Source organism: Acipenser ruthenus, chromosome 7 (assembly GCF_902713425.1).
Source record: "Acipenser ruthenus chromosome 7, fAciRut3.2 maternal haplotype, whole genome shotgun sequence".
NCBI lineage: Eukaryota > Metazoa > Chordata > Actinopteri > Acipenseriformes > Acipenseridae > Acipenser > Acipenser ruthenus.
The window spans coordinates 23,370,856-23,390,562 of record NC_081195.1 but is presented as its reverse complement, the minus strand read 5'-3'; the positions used below and the strand labels follow the sequence as shown (position 1 = coordinate 23,390,562).

Sequence of the window (19,707 nt, the reverse complement as noted above, 5' to 3'; positions counted from 1 at the left end):
AGTCTATTCATGACAATAATAACCTCTATTTCTTCAACATGGAGAGACTCGCTTTTTTTTTTAACACATCTTTCGTGGCAAGCAGGCTTCAGGCACCTTTCTGTTATGAAATATGACTGACCAATCTATTTTTCAGATGTCCCTACATGGCTTAAAAGCCTTCGTCTACATAAATACGCAGCACTTTTCTCACAGCTGACCTACGAGGAAATGATGACACTTACCGAGCACCACCTGGAGTCACAGGTTTGGGGAAGCATCTTTTCTTTTTTACTTCTTTATTATTTCTTTATGTCTGTGTCCCATCTGAAGGCTAGATGCAGCGATACGTTGAAGCTACCAAAATGTTAACTCTGTGTTTAATACTAAAGTTTTAAAAGCTGATGAAATTAAACAGCAACTAAAAACCGAGATGTAATCCTATGAAGTCACATTTATTTAGCATATAAGAGCCACCGCTTTTGAAGTCTGAGCTTAAGCATTCACCAATATGCAATGGTTGTTGTAAGTATGTTTTGCTTGTGGTGGAGACATTAGGAAAGTGGCCCATGCATAATGACCTGATCTGTCTAAGGTCCCTTTGCATATTGATTCCTAGCAAGAAAAAAAAATCAGGTCCTAGTACAGTGGTCAGGGAGTGTAGGTTTTTGCTTTTTGATACCGATGGCTCAATTTGTATTTACAGCGTCACACAGGGTATGCATGTTACACGCTTGTTCGAGGCAGGGTTAATAAATTTTCTTGACCCTTTGTTTTTATAGAATGTTACAAAGGGAGCTCGACACAAGATTGCCCTGAGCATCCAGAAACTGAGGGAGAGACAGAGCGTCCTGAAGTCTTTGGAGAAGGTAAGGTGTTTGATCAGTCGATGGCTGTAGGGTGTCTTTAATCCCCACACAGTTTGAAAAGATGATTTATATATTTGTACGCAGCAGTTGAAAACACGTGACAGAGTTGGAGCAATTAGTCACTGTTTGTAAGGTTGGAAAGCAAGTGGAAATTATAAAAGTTGTAACAACTAAATAAACTAGATGGTTCATCGTTTTTAAACCTTAACCTATTGTCAAATTAAGATGCAAGGTCTCCCCAGGACTTGCTGGAAAGCTGAGCTATAATTAGAGGCAGTCCAAATCTGCTGGAAAATATGCAAAAAAACTGCAGACATTTTAAGTAGATATCTGCAGAGTGTTCTACAGAGCATTTTATGTGTTTAGTGTTTGTATTAATAATTGCTTATAAAAATGTAAATCAGGTAAACATAATCATATTATTTATTTCTTAGCAGACGTCCTTATCCAGAGCGACTTACAATTGTTACAAGATATCACATTATTTTTACATACAACTACATTATTTTTTACACATTATTTTTACATACAATTACCCTTTTATACAGTTGGGTTTTTACTGGAGCAATCTAGGTAAAGTACAGTGTCCCCCACCTGGGATTGAACCCACGACCCTCCGGTCAAGAGTCCAGAGCCCTAACCACTACTCCACACTGCTGCTGCCCCATATCAAACAATGTATGGGTTAAGTACTTAACAAAACTAGAACCGAACTACTAAGTGATATATTTCAGGTCACACTAGCAGTCTGTTTATGATAATTATGATGACGACGTAGCTGCAGAATATGGCGAATCTGTGGAAGACCGCAAATTCCGCGGTATTCAAGGAATTCTGTTACCCGCAGATTTGAACTGCCTCCATTGCCTTTTTAACCTCCTATTGCTGCAAGTAAGTATGTTGGCAAGCGGGTTTGAAAAGACACACAGCCCTAAAGTTCTAAGTGATACAAAACTTTCAGCCATAGCTGTGTGGCTCTGTAGCTTTAAATGGAAAGCAAAATAATGAATTTAAAGTATGCTGAACAGAATATTCTTTGGAGAGAACACTGTGTACCGTACGTCTAACTCCACAGGTATTTCCTAGAGAAACTCTTGACAGATCTGTGGTTGCTGTAAATGCAATTTTTGTTTCACCAAGGAATGTCGGAGTTGCTCAAGTAAACACGTACAGAAATAGCTGAAGCAAACAGTGACTCAAAGTTTCAGACATGCTGCCCCCCCCCCCCCCCCCCCCCCCCCCCCCGAAAATACCTGAGTCAAGTCAGTCTGAATTATTTTAATTTGTCTTATGATGTTTGTAATCATGGAGAGTGGTTCTTTGTTTTGCTGCTCCAATATTGAGTTTCTCTAGAGCTGTCTTTATCTAATTTTGAACTTGCGTTGAGCTTGTCTGGATAATCAAAGCACTGAATAACCTTTCTTTTTCCATTCAATCTATATAACCTTTCAACTGTTGGACCAACATTCTCTACATAGAGTTGACACTTCATTTGGTCACATGATTTGACTATAATGAGGAAGTCTGTTCAATTCCTAGTCAGTTTTATGGTTCAGATCGGATAATTTGACAATGATAATAACTTGATATTGGATCAGTGGAACTCAGAACCATTCTTTATGATTGAAACATCATACAAGGAAAAAGTAAATAACTAGAATGAAGCTACCTGTTCCTTAAATGCAGGTCCATTGTATTTGTGTTTTATGAGTGCTTGCGCTGTGTACAGCAATGGCCAAAAGTTAGGCATCACGTAGAATTTTAAGATTGAGACATAATTTAAAAAAAAAAAAAAAAAAAAAAAAACCTATATGAACATAATTATAATTTACATATTTTATTTAACATCATGTAATCAAATGAACTAATTATATTGCAGGTGTCTAGTGGAAGCCTGAATAGTAGTACAGTATTTCATGTTAGATTTCGAAATGTCACATTTTGTCAGTAAGTATGTGGAAAACTACAAAGTGGTATGTAATTCAATATGTTAACGTAAAATTATTCAGCAGGTTTCATTCGACTATGAAACACAATTAGTTAATTCTATAGGGTCATGCTAAACTCTTGGCCACAGCTGTGTAAAGTTAGTCATCTCTTTAGAAAATAAATTGGTTTGAACAGGTGTTACGTAAAATGTGTTAAGACTGCAGATTAGTTGTGGTTAAATTAGTTTTCCCTTTTCAAGAAACGTTATAAATAACTTCCCCTCAATATATTTTTTAATTAAAAAATGTTCCATAGCCTCGAAACAAAACAGAATTCTAAGGTAAAATTACAAGAAGTAAAAAAAAAAAAAAAAAACAGGCAGCAGTGTGGAGTAGTTGTTAGGGCTCTGGACTCTTGACCAGAGGGTTGTGGGTTCAATCCCAGGTGGAGGACGCTGCTGCTGAACCCTTGAGCAAGGTACTTTACCTAGATTGCTCCAGTAAAAACTCAACTGTATAAATGGGTAATTGTATGTAAAAAATAATGTGTACGTCGCCCTGGATAAGGGCGTCTGCTAATAAATAAATAAATAATAATAATAATAGACAAACTTTTCTGATGATTCCTACAATGGACAAAATGTTTCTGAGTTATACCTTATTTTTAAAAGTTTCCAAAGCTTCACATTTAGACAGGGTTTAAAATAGTTCAGGTATGTTTCTGCCCTTCCTTTGTCGATACAGTTTAATAAAAACGCTTGCATCCTGAGCTATAGCAGAGCTTGAAGATGTATGACCATCTGTTGCTGCATCCTCGTATAAATATGGATAGGTGATTGCAATCCAGGTTTATTTCCCCAGTGCTGTAAAAGTGCTCCAATAAAATCCAGCTTTGGCTTATCCCAACAGGAAGTAGGTGAATAAAATCAACCTCTTAGCTAATATTTACCTTTTATATATCCCCTTGATCACAATTTTTGTATTTCCATAAATTGTCCTTATGTACTGTAGCTTGTGTCTTTGCAGCTAAAACAAGCTTTTAGAGGTGATCTCAAACTGAAATATCAATGTTCTCAATTTTTGTTGTTGTTTTATGAGCCTCAAAGTCACCGGCAAAAAAAAAAGACACCTTTTCAAGGGCATTTTTAAAAGGGTGAATGTGAAATATCTCTTATTATATGGTGTTAATTGTTCTTATAAAAAATAAGCCATTTATTGTTATTGCTTTGTACTATTTGCCTTGTTTCCTTCCATTTTTCACCCTTTATTTGCTCGCTGGCTTTTTAAAATATCGCTGCTCTCCTGATAATAGAAGGAGACTTAATAATAATAGTAATAATAATAATAGTAATAATAGTAGTAATAATAGTAGTAATTGTAGTAATAGTAGTAATAATAGTAATATGATCATCGGTAATACTTTAGACAGGCAATCGGGGCACAAAGTTATAGCTGATTGATCTCAGAATGTTGCCAAGTTGATCTCAAGGATACAGGTCAAATAGGTCTTACAGGATCCAAGTGATTCAGCATCAACAACATGACTATGTAACCCATTCCATACTCCCTGTGTGAAGAAGATAATAGCGCACTAATCAACGCTCCAGATAAGCTGCATACTGGGTGTTTTACGTATTGAAAAAATATGAATTACGCATGTATGCGTAAAAAATACGCATAGCTATTTTGCTGCACAGTTTGAGTTTGCATGTTCTCAAGCTTCTTGTATTTTGTTGGTTCCAGTTCTCAATGGTCAATTGTTAACATACTGCAAGTGGTAGCTAGGGAATGGGTCATAGAAATGCCGGGACAGCTAACTGTAGCCTGCCTGGGAATTGCTAGAAACACGTGACCAAAACCGGTAAGTCTAGGTTCTCAATTTTTAAAAATAAATTATGGTTGAATCCACTCCCTTGCAATGCAAGTTTGTGATTGGTGAATAAGTGACTGGATTCTCAGTCTTATGGATTGTTATGAATCTACAGGACATTCTGGAGGGAGGGAACCTTCGAAACGCACTACAGGAGCTTCAACAGATCATCATCACGCCCATCAAAGTGCACAGCACACCACAGGCGGCTCAGAAAGAGGCTGACTCCGCTTCCCAAGCACCTGAGAAGGGAGGCAAGCAGGGGGAGGACAAGGACCAGGCCACAGAGGGCTTCCAATCCCCAAATCCCTCTCCCTGTGACGCAGAACCGTCAGCAGCGCCCATTCATGAGGGAGACATTGCGGGACAGTTTACTAGAGTCATGGGGAAAGGTGAGCAAAGCTGAGTTTTTAACTGTTCTCCTCAAACAGCACTGGGCTAATGTGTATCGTCTTCCTGGTTCAAATCTCCAGTCCAGGACCTAGTCCTTGACTACTCAGTTGCATAGTTCTAAGCTGTGTTGCAGCTCAGAACTGGGAAAAGGTTAATTTGCTAGGCTAGTTAGTAAACCAAGTAAATTGTGATCTAAGGAAAAACAGCAATCAGGAACACACATGCAGTAAAGGTGGTGAGGTTAGAGACTGTACCTTGATTATTCAAAAATGAATTTAAATGAATTGTGCTGGTATAAAAATAACAAGGTTTCTCGTTTGTGTGGCTGCCTGTGAATATATCATTTCACCCACCACCTGTTGTGAATGAGATTTTTTTTATTCTTTGTAATCGTTTTTCCAGTCTGCACTCAGCTTCTAGTTTCGAGACCGGATGAAGAAAACATCAGCTGTTACCTGCAGCTCATTGAAAAGTGTCTGATGCATGAGGTGAGTAGCTTTCCAGCTGCTAAATTAGAATACCCATTGTGGAGTTCAATGAGCCGTAAGTTTGGTTAGCTCTGTGTTAAAGTATTAACTTGCTAGTTACCACAGCCAAAGAAATAATCATGATAATCACAGCTCACAGATCTGCTAGATCTTTTTCTTTAAGCAGTGTCTTTTGTCAGGATTTGGGAGGTTTCGTCGGCTTGCTTGTTATTGCTGTATCTGATGCGTTTGACTGTTTCCACCTCAGGCGTTCACAGAAACCCAGAAAAAGAGGCTGGTCTCCTGGAAGCAGCAAGTGCTGAAGCTGCTGAGAATGTTCCCCCGGAAGGCCATGCTTGACATGCCAGGTTACCGACAGAAAGGGTGAGGAAGGCTTTACATTGCAAACCAGTTCACTGGCATTCACCTGGAGGTTCAGAACTAGAATGTATTGAACCGCATTTAGAGAAAAATCCAAACAGTTGAAACTCCTCGAGTCCCCGAGTGGTAAAGTCTGCATGTTGTGCAGGGTGAGTCATGCAATCAGGGGAGGCAGGTTTGCATCCTGGTTGTGCTAAGTTGCTGATCCTCACTGGGAATTCCACACGGAGAGTCGCATTGGCTCTGGCTCCTCCGTGGGTTAGCAGGGTATTTGTTATAAATGGTCTATAGTTGTCACTTGCCAAGCCTTGTTGTTTTAGGCACTTTTCCACCATTGCATATGTAAACTGATGTTTTGCCTTGAAGTGTTAAGAATTAGTCTGTCATTTTATTAAGTTTTACTAAGTTTCTTTAGTACTGGAGGTCTATGAAGGCACCTTTCTGAATGTATATTTTAAATCTCTCCTCTTTTTGCAGCTGGGCATATGGGTCGAACTCCCTCCCCACAGCGGGCTCTGTGGGAGCCGGGCTTGGCCGTCGGGGGCAGAGGCAGTTCCAGATGCCCCCTCGAGGGCTGACCCCCAGCCGCATGGGGCTGCTGAGTCCAGCGGGCATTGGGGGGGCCTCCCCCAGACACACCCTCACCAGCCCGGCACTAGGGGGCCAGGGCAGGCAGGTCAGTGAAGGATTCAGTTTCCAGAAATGAATGTCAAAGAATAATGTCTATCCTGGCTCAACACAAGGGTATAATTCCATCAAGGGGGTCTGGTCACATTAGCAAACATTTACAGGTATCAAGGACAAGGATCTATGAAACGGGAATGCCTACAAGTGATGGTCGAAAATGACATTTTTACCAAATTGTTTTGTCTACCATAAGGTATATTTGCAAAAATGTACTTGGCAATTGCCTATGTAGACCATCATCTTTGCTACTTTGCACCCATTTTCTTTATCGTGAGCCCCATCTTTAAACCATATCCTCTTTCAATACTGATCACATAATCCTGAACAATATACTGAAGATGTAAAAAAATGATCGAATTCCCAACATTTAATAATCGTTAAAGATTGCCTTGTGTGAAGCATCCTTAGTTTACCATGAAACGGCACACTAACCCTGCTGCTTCCCCCTGCAGAGCCTGTGGTTTGCTAACCCTGGGGGCAGTAACAGCACGCCCAGTCAGAGCCGCAGCTCAGTCCAGAGAACACACTCGCTGCCCGTCCACACCTCCCCACAAGCCATGCTCATGTTCCAGCAGCCTGGTGAGTCTCAGCAAGGCAGTCCTGGATCTGCCACAGAACCCAGCTCTGCAATGGTGTTCATTGGTTAAAAGGTGTACAAATAATAATAATCTAGATTAAAAAGCGATTTTTTTTTTTAAACAGCAATAAAAAGCATTAATAAAGGATACCCTTTTAAAGGAAACTGATAGCAAAATATGCAGTATCATTTGAAAAGCATTGAGGTGAGTAATAAACAACATAACACACATTACACTTATGTAGATTTTATTTAATTATTAAAGAGTAAGTAGCCTCAGCTGTTGTATTTATGGTGTTTGCAGTCATGATGAGTGGTTCTGAAATACTCAGATTTTTTTTTTTTTTTTTTTTTTCTCCTCAAAATCTGTTTTTTCTTGGCTTTGAGCTTGTTTGGAAAATCCTAAATGCCAGGACTAAACAGCCTTCCTCATTCCCTTCAAACCCTGTGGCAAAGCCGGCTTTTCAACTCCACAAGCCCCACTTTACATTGATGTAGACCTCGGTACTGGAGCAACCGAACGCATATAGCTGGGGTTCATACCTCTGATGTTTTCCCACAGAGTGCCAAGTTCCAGGGACTGACTTGGAGATCAATCCCACGCTGGAGTCATTGTGCCTCAGTATGACAGAACACGCCTTAGGAGGTGAGTGTTCAAATCCTTTTTTTAAATCAATTTCCATTTCCGATTCCTTCGAAGGAATTGGTATTTAGTAATAATTGCTGTGATTGTTCAACCGCTTTCATTAATTGACTAACGGTAGCGTCAGTTGAAGTAATTTGTTGCCACTGTGAGAACTTCATGTTAACCCTGTTAATTGCAATTTTGATCAGTGATATATTGGGATTGATTAAAAGGGAATGGGAAATTGAACTGGAATTGACCCTAACCTTGGTAGCAGGTTTGCTTTGCTTTCTCTGGCACGTGGAATTATCTTTAAATCAATTTAGTTCTAAGATCAATGGCTTCAATGTGGTTCAGATATATTATTTGCATTTGCAGACTGATATAATTCATCTTACAAAGCCCCAGTGGTAGCTCCCATTTAAAAAAATTTTTTTTTTCCTCCCTTACAGATGGCATGGACAGAACATCAACAATCTGAAAACAACGACAACAAAAACAAAAAAGGCTCCACTTCACTATATAAAACACCTGTCCTGGATGGTTTTTTATACAGGAGCTGTGGGATAAATCGCCACTCATAAACAACAAAGTACAGCAAATGGTCACTACAAAAAAAAAAAAAACTAACTGTATGTTCTCTCATATTTTTCTACTTTATTATACTTAATAACTAAGGTTTATTATTATTTAAAAAATGCAGAGTCATTCATTTACACAAGGCAAAGAAAAAGAGTTTTGAATACTCGGATTTAAAGTCAGCAGTTATCCACTATATTCAGAATGTCTGTCTCTTACAGCAAGTCTGAAACGAGATAAAGCAAAATTGCCACACGGGGAGGGAAAAGGGAGGGGGGGTAGCTGGTTTGTGCTGGTCATGTGATTTTAGTTGGGGAAGGGTGGCTGAACTACCTTAATTTTGGAAAACAATGTTTTTTCTTTTAAATGTGGTCAAGTTGTGGCTTGAAGAACCTCTTTAGACCCCCCCCCCCCCCCCCTAATTAATTCTGAATAGTTTTTCTTCAGTTTGTGGGTCGGGGAAAAAAACACACAATGTCCTCTACATGACTGTACCAAGCTAAAAACTGTCCATTCTCTAGTCTTACAGAATTTGCATATTGCTTTAAAAACAAACAAACAAAAAAAAATTATATTCACATTTGCCATGAAGCATGTGATTTTTTTTTTTTTTTTTAAATAACCAAGAAAGCCCTGCATTTATAGTCAGAATTACTTTAATGTAGTGAAGCACTGCAACCGGTTTGCTTATAATTGGCTTTCAGTGTGTTTTACCAGACAGCAGTCAACATCTTGAGCTGATTGTGAGGCAGCTGCTTAGTTTGGATTCCCACTCACTCGCATCTTTCTTTTCTACCTCCATAATGGCTCTCTCATCAGTTTTAGTATGGAGGAAATATATATAGTGTGTGTATATATACACGTCTTTCTGGAAGTCGTATTATTATTTTTTTGCCTGGTTTGAACAGCAGTTAAACAAAGACTTTACACATTATTGCAGAACGTGGGAACGACCCAAATGTTATTTAGTCTTGCCTTCTCACTCCCCCCGCCTAAACTGATTTGGTTTGGTTTGAAGTCACAGATTCCTTTGATTCCGCTGCCTGGCTTGACAGGTCTCCCGAAACCATTCTCACGTTCTGTAACTTAAAACCTTTAAACCTGTGATAGCATTGTCCCTCGACACAGGCTCACGTCACAGATTCTTTACACAAACACACTCGATAGACACAACATGGACCCTTGTTGACACATCGGTACAGTAATTGCACGCACAACACAGAATTGACCTGTTTTTGTTTTCTTGCTTAGGACACATTTGTGCACGATTTCTAAGTTGACGTTTAGAAGTTTGGAGTAAGGAAACAGGTGCTAGGAATGCAGCCAAAGGGTATTAACTTGTTGAGAGACGTGTGGCAGGTTTCAGCTGTGGGGAATGGTAGTTCACAATGTTGGAGAGTAAAAGTCAAAACCAATCAGTACTCATTTTACCCTAAAGAGCAATCTAGTATGCTCCAGTAAATTATCTCGACTATTGTATTATTCTTGCTCTTTTGAATTGATGTGTGTCATTTTTGGTTTACTTCCTGGTCACTTTATCCTCTATGGAAGTTCATCTTGTACACCATTGACCACCAGCAACACTAGCCCTAGTGGGTGCAATAAGTACATTGGTATAAAACACCATATAGAACAACATGGTATTTCTTGCACCCAGTTGGGGTAGGTTAATGGTTACATTATTTTGAGACCAAGTTATATACAAAGTGAATCGGAACACATTAGTTTAATATTTTAGACCCATACCAAGGTAGTCTAAGGGTATTACTAGTCTGGGACTATGGAGGCAGAATGCAGGAATGTGGATCTATGTTAAGTAAGCGTCTTTCAAATCCCAAACCGTAAAATATGGGTAGGAGCAATACCTAAATCTCCTATCCCACACATTGACTAAAACTAGACTAAACAGCCCCCCACTAATCTCTCAACAATATTTTTCAAACCGTTTGTGATTTCTTTTTTTACCTAACAAATGTTAAGACTAGACAGTAGGCATATTATTTTTTAGTGTGTGTGTGAATATTCTAGCTATATCTGAGGTCCTGATTTAAAGTAAGTGAAATATTAACAGATTTGTTGTTTCTGGGGTGCACAAACAATGTGTCTTTCCGACTCAATCAACAAATTAACCTTTATCTCCCTCTTGACTCTGTGACTTTGCTTAGCCCCAAAAAGCAGCCTGTGAATCCGTCTATAGGAGTTTTAGAAGTGGAGCTGTGTTTTTATTTTTATGGGAGATTACGAATACCTACTGCAGGTGTTATCTATTGCAGATATTTCAGTGAGTATTATTGGTTTGAATGAAAGAGGTACCAAGTTGGACTGACAAACCTGGGGAGCATTATAAGCCTTGTGCATCTGCTTATCTAACAGTGACATTCAATAAGAGTTTATAGCATTTGTTTGCCTTTTCTCAAAGAGCAATCAAATCTGTTTTGTCACTCTATCTATTCCGGAGCGTAAGAGATCTTGAATTCAATGTGAGGTCAGTTTATGGCTACAAAGCGCAGACCCCTCTCTTCTGATAACTCCAAGCTTTACCATATCATTTCATGTACACATTTCCTGCAGTCAAATACAAAACGGAAAGCTGTTTAGATGTTGATCTTGTAAACAGCGGCAGCATTAAATATCGGCACCCTAACCCAGCCGTGGCTTCTTTCGAAGTGAAAAAGGTGGTCTGTAAATCATTTAAAGAAGACCAGGTCAATGCAGAGTGGCACTATTACGTTCTGCAGTTCATTAAAATAGACACCACTTTCTTGTAGTTCCCCCCCCCTCCCAGAAGGAGATTCTTATCGTCTTTCTTTCTGTCAATCAGCTTTCTGAACTCTGGATCATAACAACCGTTTTGATCGCTGCTATAGTGAAGGAAATGGCGTATTGTAGACTTTTAAAAATAAAAAAAGATAATGGCTTGTGGATCTCTTATTCAGCAATTTTCTTAGAAGGTAGTTTTAGTAGTAGCTTGTTGTGTCTTTAAATCTGACACACCAATCTGTTTAATGCAGGGTGCTATAGGATATGTGTTGTTTCTCAACAGACAGTGAAATGTGGCTCAAGTCCGGTATCCAGCACAGTCGGATAGTAATCGGATTTTCCTTCATAGCTACATAACGTTAATGGAGAAGATTAATTCTTGTTAGTAGAATTCAATGACCCTTTACCAAACTCCTAATGTGATCTTCTTTCAAATCTGGAATGGAGTTAATTTTGATACCAGCATCTGCCCTTCTGTTAGTGGATTATTAATTTTGCTCAATATTTAAACTGTTTGGAACCTCAAAACCTGCGCTTCTTGCCTTTGTGATGGACATGACCCGCAATGCGTTGCCTGTGTGTCGGGTGTAGATGGTTTGAGTTTGTGAAGAGTGAATAGCAAGTGAAGATACTGCAGTGTTCCATGTCCCATCCCCAAATACACCAACAAATAAAGGTTCTCATTTATTTGTTTTGTGTGTGTTGGTGGGATAACTCCATACAAGACATTCTCAATATAGTCATGTCTTACTTGACAGCACCATCTGGTGGATTGATAATGTCAGGTTAGTGGCAAGATACTGTCAATCAAATTCAAAGTATCTGGGGTGGACTGATATTGCTGTATTATCTTTTTACCAACCATTACTTTCCAATACTGGTCCCTTTTTAAAAAGTCATCAAAGAGTAAGCTGCAGATGTCATTTTAATTTCTCTTTACATTACATTACATTTCCCTTGCTGTTTTATGGTGTTTGCATTCATGAGCAGTGGTTTCAGGTTGTGTTTCTCCCATTTTGAGTTATAATTCTCAGAATGTATCTTTACTGGCTTTGAGTGGGTTAGAGGTTGGCTAGATAATGCTGGGAATTAACAGACTTTCTCCTTCCATTCAAAGCATGTGAAAACTGTGCCAGTCCTGCCTACTCTTCATTGATACAGACAGGGTAGGTGGGGCTTACTGAATGGTTACATTGTCACATGGTATGAATGGAATGAGGAAGATCTTTTCAGTCCTGGCATGTAGGGTTATCCAGACTAGCTGAAAGCAGGTTTAAAGCCAATGAAGGCAGATTTAGAATGATTACTATTCCATATTGGAGCAAAGGAACCGCTCCCAAGAAATAGGACGTGAAATGTAAAAAAGCAATTCAAGTTCTATTTAAAGCAATCCCTATGAATCTCAGTGTAGAAGTCAAAGGTATATTCAGATTGATATACGTTTGTGGAGGTAAATGGTGTAATTGCTTATATAATTATAACCTTTTATTGTAAGGAATTTTTTCGGGGGGGGGATTTTAGTACTGTGGTCAACCCAAATGTTTGACTGTCTGGGCTAGGGCAATGGTTGTGTCAAGTTTGTCGGAGTGTTAAGTGGGAAAGGGAGAGTCTCAGAAAGGATTTTGTAGGTTATCGTTGGCTTTGTGTACAGTGTGCAGCTAAAACTTCACTTCCAAGTAGCAATTGGTCAATGGGCTACAAAGCACAAGGTGTGATACTGGGCGGGCCAGACTTGATTGTGCTGGGACATATTCAGTCAAAAACGTATATTCAAATATTATTTGGTTTTGAATTAGCTGAAATAAAAAATGAGGCAAATACCATATTAAAGAATTCTTAGGCCCGCTAGCCCAATCTAAACAAAGGAGGGAGACGCACTTCTGTACAGTAGAAAGATGTATTTCAGTTCAGATCTTGTTTAATCATTGCTTTGCTTGATATTTTTTTCTTTGATTTCGAATATAACAGTCATATGTTTTAAGATGTGTTTCTTTGAATATTGGAAAATGTGTCTCAGTGCTGTAAGCCATGTCTTTGTAGATTACGTGAAACTTGCAAAGCAAAGTCGGTTGTAAATAGGGTTGTTTTTGGATGGTGTTTTTTTTTGTTTGTTTAACTGTCCATCTTGTGTATTTGACATGAATGGGTTAAATCCGAAACCGTACCTCACCCAACTGCAGAAATGCATATACTGCCTGCTCCCCAGTCTTGTCAAACCATTTCAAATATACTATGCTTATCATACTCAAAGCCACACTTAGGAAGGGACAATACTCATTTCACTTGGCCCAGCCAAATAGTGGCAATATATTTAATTCAGTTCAATAAATTGACAATTCCTACAGAAAGTAGCCTTTGTTGACTACTTAAACTAGAAAGGGGTTGCCAGACAGGCTTAATTGTCCATGTATAGCACTAAACTAAAATACGAACACTACCAGAATTCACTGGCCAACTCAGGCTATAGAATTATCAGTCTTAAGATGCTGTCTGACTTGTAGCAGTTGTATTCTTTTGATTGGGACTAGGTGTCTGACCAGTCTTGTGAATGGAACAGTAATCGGGCAATGGGCAGGTACTGTGGTCTGATTCCCTTTCACCTATATGATTGGTAGTTTTACCTGCAACCTTTTAAACCGGCTACGTAAGCACCCTACAGAAGCTGAGCTGTGACTGGAACCCTAAGTTTACAATCCTGTAAGTTGAAGACTTCTTGGTGATTTTTGTAAAGCTTTTGTTAAGATCACCTAGTAAGATTTAGCACATACTGTTAGTGGATGCAATTCGGTAGTAATTGGCCCTTTTTGTTGTAATGAAAAACCATAAAATGGTGTTAAATTTGAAATAACAATTTCTTAAAATTGCCTTTTCTTTTAAAGGGCACGAAGAGATGTAGCATTTTCAGCACATGTTCTACAACTAGGATAATACACAAGGCTTTTCATTTGCCAGTTACATGACAGGCACTTAAATTAAACTCAAAACTGCATTTAAAATATTGAAAACAACATTTGCTCTTCATTTGGGTTCTGGTTGATGGCTTTTTTTAAATAGTTTAAAAAGTGAAAAATCTAAACTTTTCTGCACCAGTATTACAGATATAGGAATAAATGATAGGGAAATAAATATATGGTCAAGGGGGTTTGATTTACCACGTAAATTGCTGTAAGTTTTTTTGTTTTGGTTTTTTGTGGTAAGCAGGCATGGTTTAGAAAATATGTATACTAGATTTTTTTTTTTTTTTCTGGAGAAGATATTACTAAAACTTGTTACCTCTTGTAATGTGACAGTGTGTTTGTCCTATAGCTTTGTGTGCTAATAACATCGTAAGTAAACCAAATATAACCAAGAAAGTTGCAAAAACTTCTGTAAGCAGTTAAAAATAACACATTTCTATATTTTTTTGTGTGGTTTAGATATTAAGCACAAGTTTTCTGTGTATGCAATCATAAAACAAGTTTGTCTTGACAAGAAATGCCTATTGTCCCTTCAGTGTGGTGCTTTTTTCAAATACCTTTATTTTACAAAACAGTTACAGGAAATGCATAAAAGGTTTGCTACAAAAAAAGTAAAGAAAAAAAACACACCAATGTAGACACCCTCCTCGTATTTACAGAGACAATAGCTAACTATTTATTTCTACATAAAAAAGGGTCCTCTTACAAAAACAGATGTTATTTTAGATACACTTTATTATGAATAACTTGTGTTATTTGCTATGGCTGGTAACCATTAGTACATTATGAAAACTATTGTGTAGTCACTTAGTTTATGATTGCTTTGCTTTGTAAAGGCAAGTAAGCAAAAAATAAAAAAAGGTTTTTTTTTTTTTCAATGTTAAAGCTGTGCTTATTTTGTAATTTTATTTTGTTATTGTTTGTACCTATGGGGGAGACAGAGGGAAAAAAAAACTTGCGCTGCCTTTACATTGACACTAACGCATCTTGTATCTACAGAAGAGAGCTTGACTTTGTATTTGGGAATTAAAAATCAGTTATCTGTAAATGCTTGGTACTGTATTTGTCTGCTAACGATATATATATATAATATTTTTTTTTAACCTTTGGAATTCATTGAAATGGACAACTGAAAATAAATGCTAGAGTCTACAGTGGTTCGAACAAGCTGGAAAGGTGTGTGCTATTGTACACTACAATCTGGAAAGAAATAGTACTCTTTAGACCAGTGGTACTCAACTCTGGCTCCTGAGATCTGTTCCAGTCCTGGTCTTTTTTCTAACCAGGTCCTAAATTAGTTAATTGCCTCTTAGCAGCTTCAGTTAACTATAGCAGAAGAACCTGATTGGAGTAAAAACCTGGACTGGACTAGATCTTGATGGTCAGAGTTGAGTACCACTGCTTTAGACTATTCTTTTAAAAAGCTATAATATTTATCCTGAACATGGACTGAATTTCTCTGTGTGTCCCCTTACCGTTTTATAATATATAGCATAACTGAAGAAAACTTGTTTGCAAGTGTCAGGTCACTAGATCTTACTTCCATAAAGAAATGCTGGCTAAGCTAGCCTAAGTTACATATATCTAGGCAACTAACAGCTCCTGATTTCAGTTGAAAGCACTTTAAGTAGAGTTAACACAAGCAGTATTTGAGAAATTGCATTACTACTCCGAACAGCAGCAGACTTCATAAAAAGGCAATAAAGCAAAGTGAAGGGCATTTCATTTTAAGCACTTGCTATATGCTTGGTTTTCAGTGGACTTAACTTTTTTTTCCCCCTTTTGCGATAGTTTTCCCATTCTTTAATTTAAGATTCTTACATTCATAATGGCACCTCAGGAAAAACAAACAAACAAACAAACAAAATAACCCAAACAACTTCTGTGTGAAGACATCCCATTTCGATCGCTTTTAAACTACACTATGGCTGTTTATTGTGTTTTTACTCAAATCTAGCAGCCAAACTTACCTGTTGTACCAAACCCTTAACAAGTAGCCATTCTTGTGTTCTATGCATAACTCTATAAAAGCAGACCAGATATTATGGAACTGCATATACAAATATACCAATAATATACCTTTTTAATTTGTGTCATTGCTGTCTTAATGGCTTATTTATAAAATAATACAAGCAGGTCATGCGTGTCTAAGGAGCCTCTCCTAAAGAATTGGGGTATGTGTTCATCTTGAATGCAAACTGTTAGAAAAACAACTTTTTTAAGGAATGTTGTGTGTTTTTTTTTTTTTTTTGCTTTGCTTTTTATATAGAGGATTTTTAAATAGTGGTTGAAAATGTGAAACCCTCCCTGAGGTTCTGAACTGCATGCTTGGTTTGTTTCATCAAACAAAATGGGCTTAAAAAAAAAAATCCTTAAAAAAAACATTCCTTTACAGAATCTTTAAAGTTATATGAATCAGGCCCATAGTGAGCTTGAGCGAGACTTACAAAGAGCTGATACAAATTATGACTTTTATAAAGGAGACAGACACACCACCAACAATGAATTGAAGTCTTTGAGTCTTGCAAGTAGCTTAACGCTTTCAGTCCTGGTGGGATCATGTTGGAACCTCACAGGACTCCCAGGTCCCAGTCCAAGGTAGGGTATAAATATATGAAGAAAAAAAAATGTGTCTTGTTCACGTGTACGCTCAATAATCTTTTCTTCACCTCTACAAAAATAATTCAGGACTGAAAGGGTTGTTCGATAGCCTATTGCTTTTGTTTTCATTTTTAAAGAATGTCATTTTTATGCATTCATTATTTCCTAGTTTCCTAAATTGGTCTGGTTTTATTTCAGTTTTCCAAAGGTTTGACAAATGCAGAGTACTCCTGCTTTACAGCAAGCGTGGGAGGGCAGTGTGAGGTGTGTACAAGTGGACTCCCTTTTCTGTGTAAATGCAGCTTTGTGTTGTTTTGTACTGGCTACTGGTGCAGAGCTCTATCCTTTTTTCTTTAATAAGAATTATTTATATACCTTACCGCTGCATGCAGATGATAAATACAAAGGGGGGGGGGGGGGGGAATATTCAAACATGGTAATGCAAAATGTGGCTGTGCCTTTTTTCCTGTGTTTTTTTTGTACGTTTTCTGGTCCCTGTAAACAAAAAAAAAAAAAAATGGGGTAGGGCAAAAAACAAATGGAAAAGGTGGCTATTTTTATTTGTTATTATAAGCTAAACAGCTGTTTAAATGTATATATGCATGCCCCCCTATGTCCCATGTTTTGTATCTTTATTAAGCTGTTTCTGAATAGTTGCTATCTAAAGGTTTGAGCAAGCTGGTGTCACTGAAGTTGTACTGCAGAGCACTAGTGAACTTAATCAACTTAATCAATATGGTCAAGCTGAACTGCTGGTGACTACTTTCAGCTGGCTTCACTGATAGTAGTCACCTGTTGTTTTAAAGAGTGCGTATCTTCTAATGCATTTATTGTTATTGTCCTTTGCAATCCTTCTCAGTGGTTCTTATTGCAATTACTGAAAAAAAAAAATTCAATAAAAATACAAGATTTTTCAGTTCCAGCTGCCTTGCCATAGACATATGTAAAATACGATAGATCAGTTGGTGTCAGCAGTATTCTAGCGCACAGCAGAGTATTGCTAGCAAAACTGAAGGACGCTTTCCAAGTCCATAGATCATTAGATAGCACAGGCTCTTACTATGAGTCCAGGAGATACTCTTCAGTTCTAGTTGTCTGCTATATGTAATGTAGGGTGGTTATAAAGTGTCTTTCTATTTGTAAGAGCTAGTGCATGCGCTGGCTGTTCCTTCAATATAGACACTTTGATCTGATCTAGCTTATGTATGGCAGGCAACTGAACTCTAAACTCGAGTGATATGAATCACTCAGAATGATTTCAAGCATGCCACTGCAGAGACAGTAAAAACAACTAAGAAAATTAAACTTGAAACTACTTACAACCTTAAGAAAAGGGCTCTTAAGGTCCACTGGAGGAAACCAGTATTTGGGCTCCAGTTTGACTCCATTAACCCATCATAGCCTAGAGCTTCCTTGCAAGTGCTTGAACCTGCAATTGACAGCAATCCAGCTTCGAATTAATGTTTTGTTTTTCTTCCCAGCTTTTAAATGTACTTTTGTAAATGATAAACTAGATTTCTTTATAGTTGTTCTAGGTTATCACAGTCAAAGCAGAAAGGGTGGTAGCTTTGTGAATCTGGGAGATCAACCAGTTATAAAACATTTTACTAGAGAGAAGTGGGTGTTTTTCCTGGGTTTTTTGTTTTGTTTTGTTTTGTTTCTATGTGTTTAGTAAATAAATGTTCTCTTGTGGCTTGTAAAACGGAATCTCTCTTGATTTTACACAGCTGTATTTTGAAAGTCAGAGATGGGGGAGCAAAAAGGCGATTTAATTTTTTATTTTTTTTGCCCTGCCCTAATGAAAAAGTTACATGAATGAAAAAAAAAAGAAATGTATAACAGTTTTTAAGCTCTGTTTCAAATTGTTCATGTTTTGCTGCTTTATGAAGGCTGAAACATTATTTTGAGGAAATTCATACCTTTGTTATAATACATTTAAAGAAAACTAACCTGTGTATGTGTCTTTATTGCGGCAGCATAGGGCTATGAGAATATAGGCATATATGGAGGAACCTCACACATTTATTTACATCTAGAGAACTGTCTGATTGCGATGAATGGTGTGTCTTTTTAAGAACAGGTTATTCTTTAAATAACATTTGTGATAAATATTTGGAGAATAACATTTAAAGGAGATGGTCACATCAAGAATGGATTACACATGGAAAACGACGGCCAGGAGTTTCAGCTCATTTTATAATGTGGCTCCTATAAGCATCGCTTTTAGAGGTCTTTACAGCAACCATCTCCCCATTACCTCGCTTCTAACATTTAGCCACTTCCCCAAAAGTGCCTTTCCCTAAAGTCAAGATGATATCCTACGTCTCTGTTTCGGAGTAGATAACCGACATCTTGTTTTCCTTCTCAATGCTTTCCTTTTCTCTCCTTTCTTTTTCTTCTGTCTATATAGATGGAGACATATTAAGTATGCAGGCTTTCTGACAGACTGATCAATCATCTTTTAGAATGTTTCATGTGACAAGTGGAATTCCAGTTTAATATTTCCAGTTTAATATTTCCCAAAAGGAGATCTGATATTCTTTTTAGTCCAAAAAAATGTATCACAAACTTCAAAAGGTCTCGAGGTTAAAGTACGATCTAGCAGATCTTTGGCAGGGTCTCACTTTAGATTCCACACCGCAATTTTATTATGTACAGAAACAAAAGAAATCAAAAACAAAACTACCACATGGAGTACTAAACTAAACTTTTTCTTCACGGTTCTAACTAAAATCGGACGGCTATGCCGTTTACCGATTTTAAAAAAGAAAGAAAAAAAGCACTTTAGAAGACATACTAACTTTTTCTATGATCCACACTGACAGTCTCTTGTCTTCAATCAGACTGCCCTGAACAAAAACATTTTTGCTGTTAAATACTTGCCTGCTAATCACAGGCAGGTGACATTTATTAAGTATTAGTACCAGGTGTACCTCATCCTGGCTCTCTCCTGTGGCATTCTGGGGGATGTAGTCCTTTGGCACCTACCGGACTACATTTTTCTCTCCTTCCCCCAGTCTGCCACATAATATAA

The 19,707-nt window shown here is 37.8% G+C and overlaps 1 protein-coding gene across 4 annotated transcripts in view; it reads left to right on the top strand.

The window, feature by feature from the left end:
• LOC117414777 (protein Smaug homolog 2-like) overlaps positions 1-18,622 on the top strand; it is a 36,771-nt gene extending 18,149 nt beyond the window's left edge. For 3 of the 4 annotated variants that reach the window (XM_034024575.3, XM_034024574.3, XM_059026672.1), the window contains 9 exons: positions 137-252; positions 762-848; positions 4,762-5,038; positions 5,442-5,527; positions 5,775-5,890; positions 6,365-6,563; positions 7,027-7,153; positions 7,714-7,797; positions 8,229-18,622. In XM_034024575.3, the coding sequence (XP_033880466.2) occupies positions 137-252; positions 762-848; positions 4,762-5,038; positions 5,442-5,527; positions 5,775-5,890; positions 6,365-6,563; positions 7,027-7,153; positions 7,714-7,797; positions 8,229-8,257 (1,121 nt within the window). In that variant the 3' untranslated portion in view covers positions 8,258-18,622. The remainder of the gene's footprint in view (positions 1-136; positions 253-761; positions 849-4,761; positions 5,039-5,441; positions 5,528-5,774; positions 5,891-6,364; positions 6,564-7,026; positions 7,154-7,713; positions 7,798-8,228) is intronic. The other variant, XM_034024576.3, reaches the window with a different exon arrangement.
• The last annotated feature ends 1,085 nt before the right edge of the window (positions 18,623-19,707 follow it).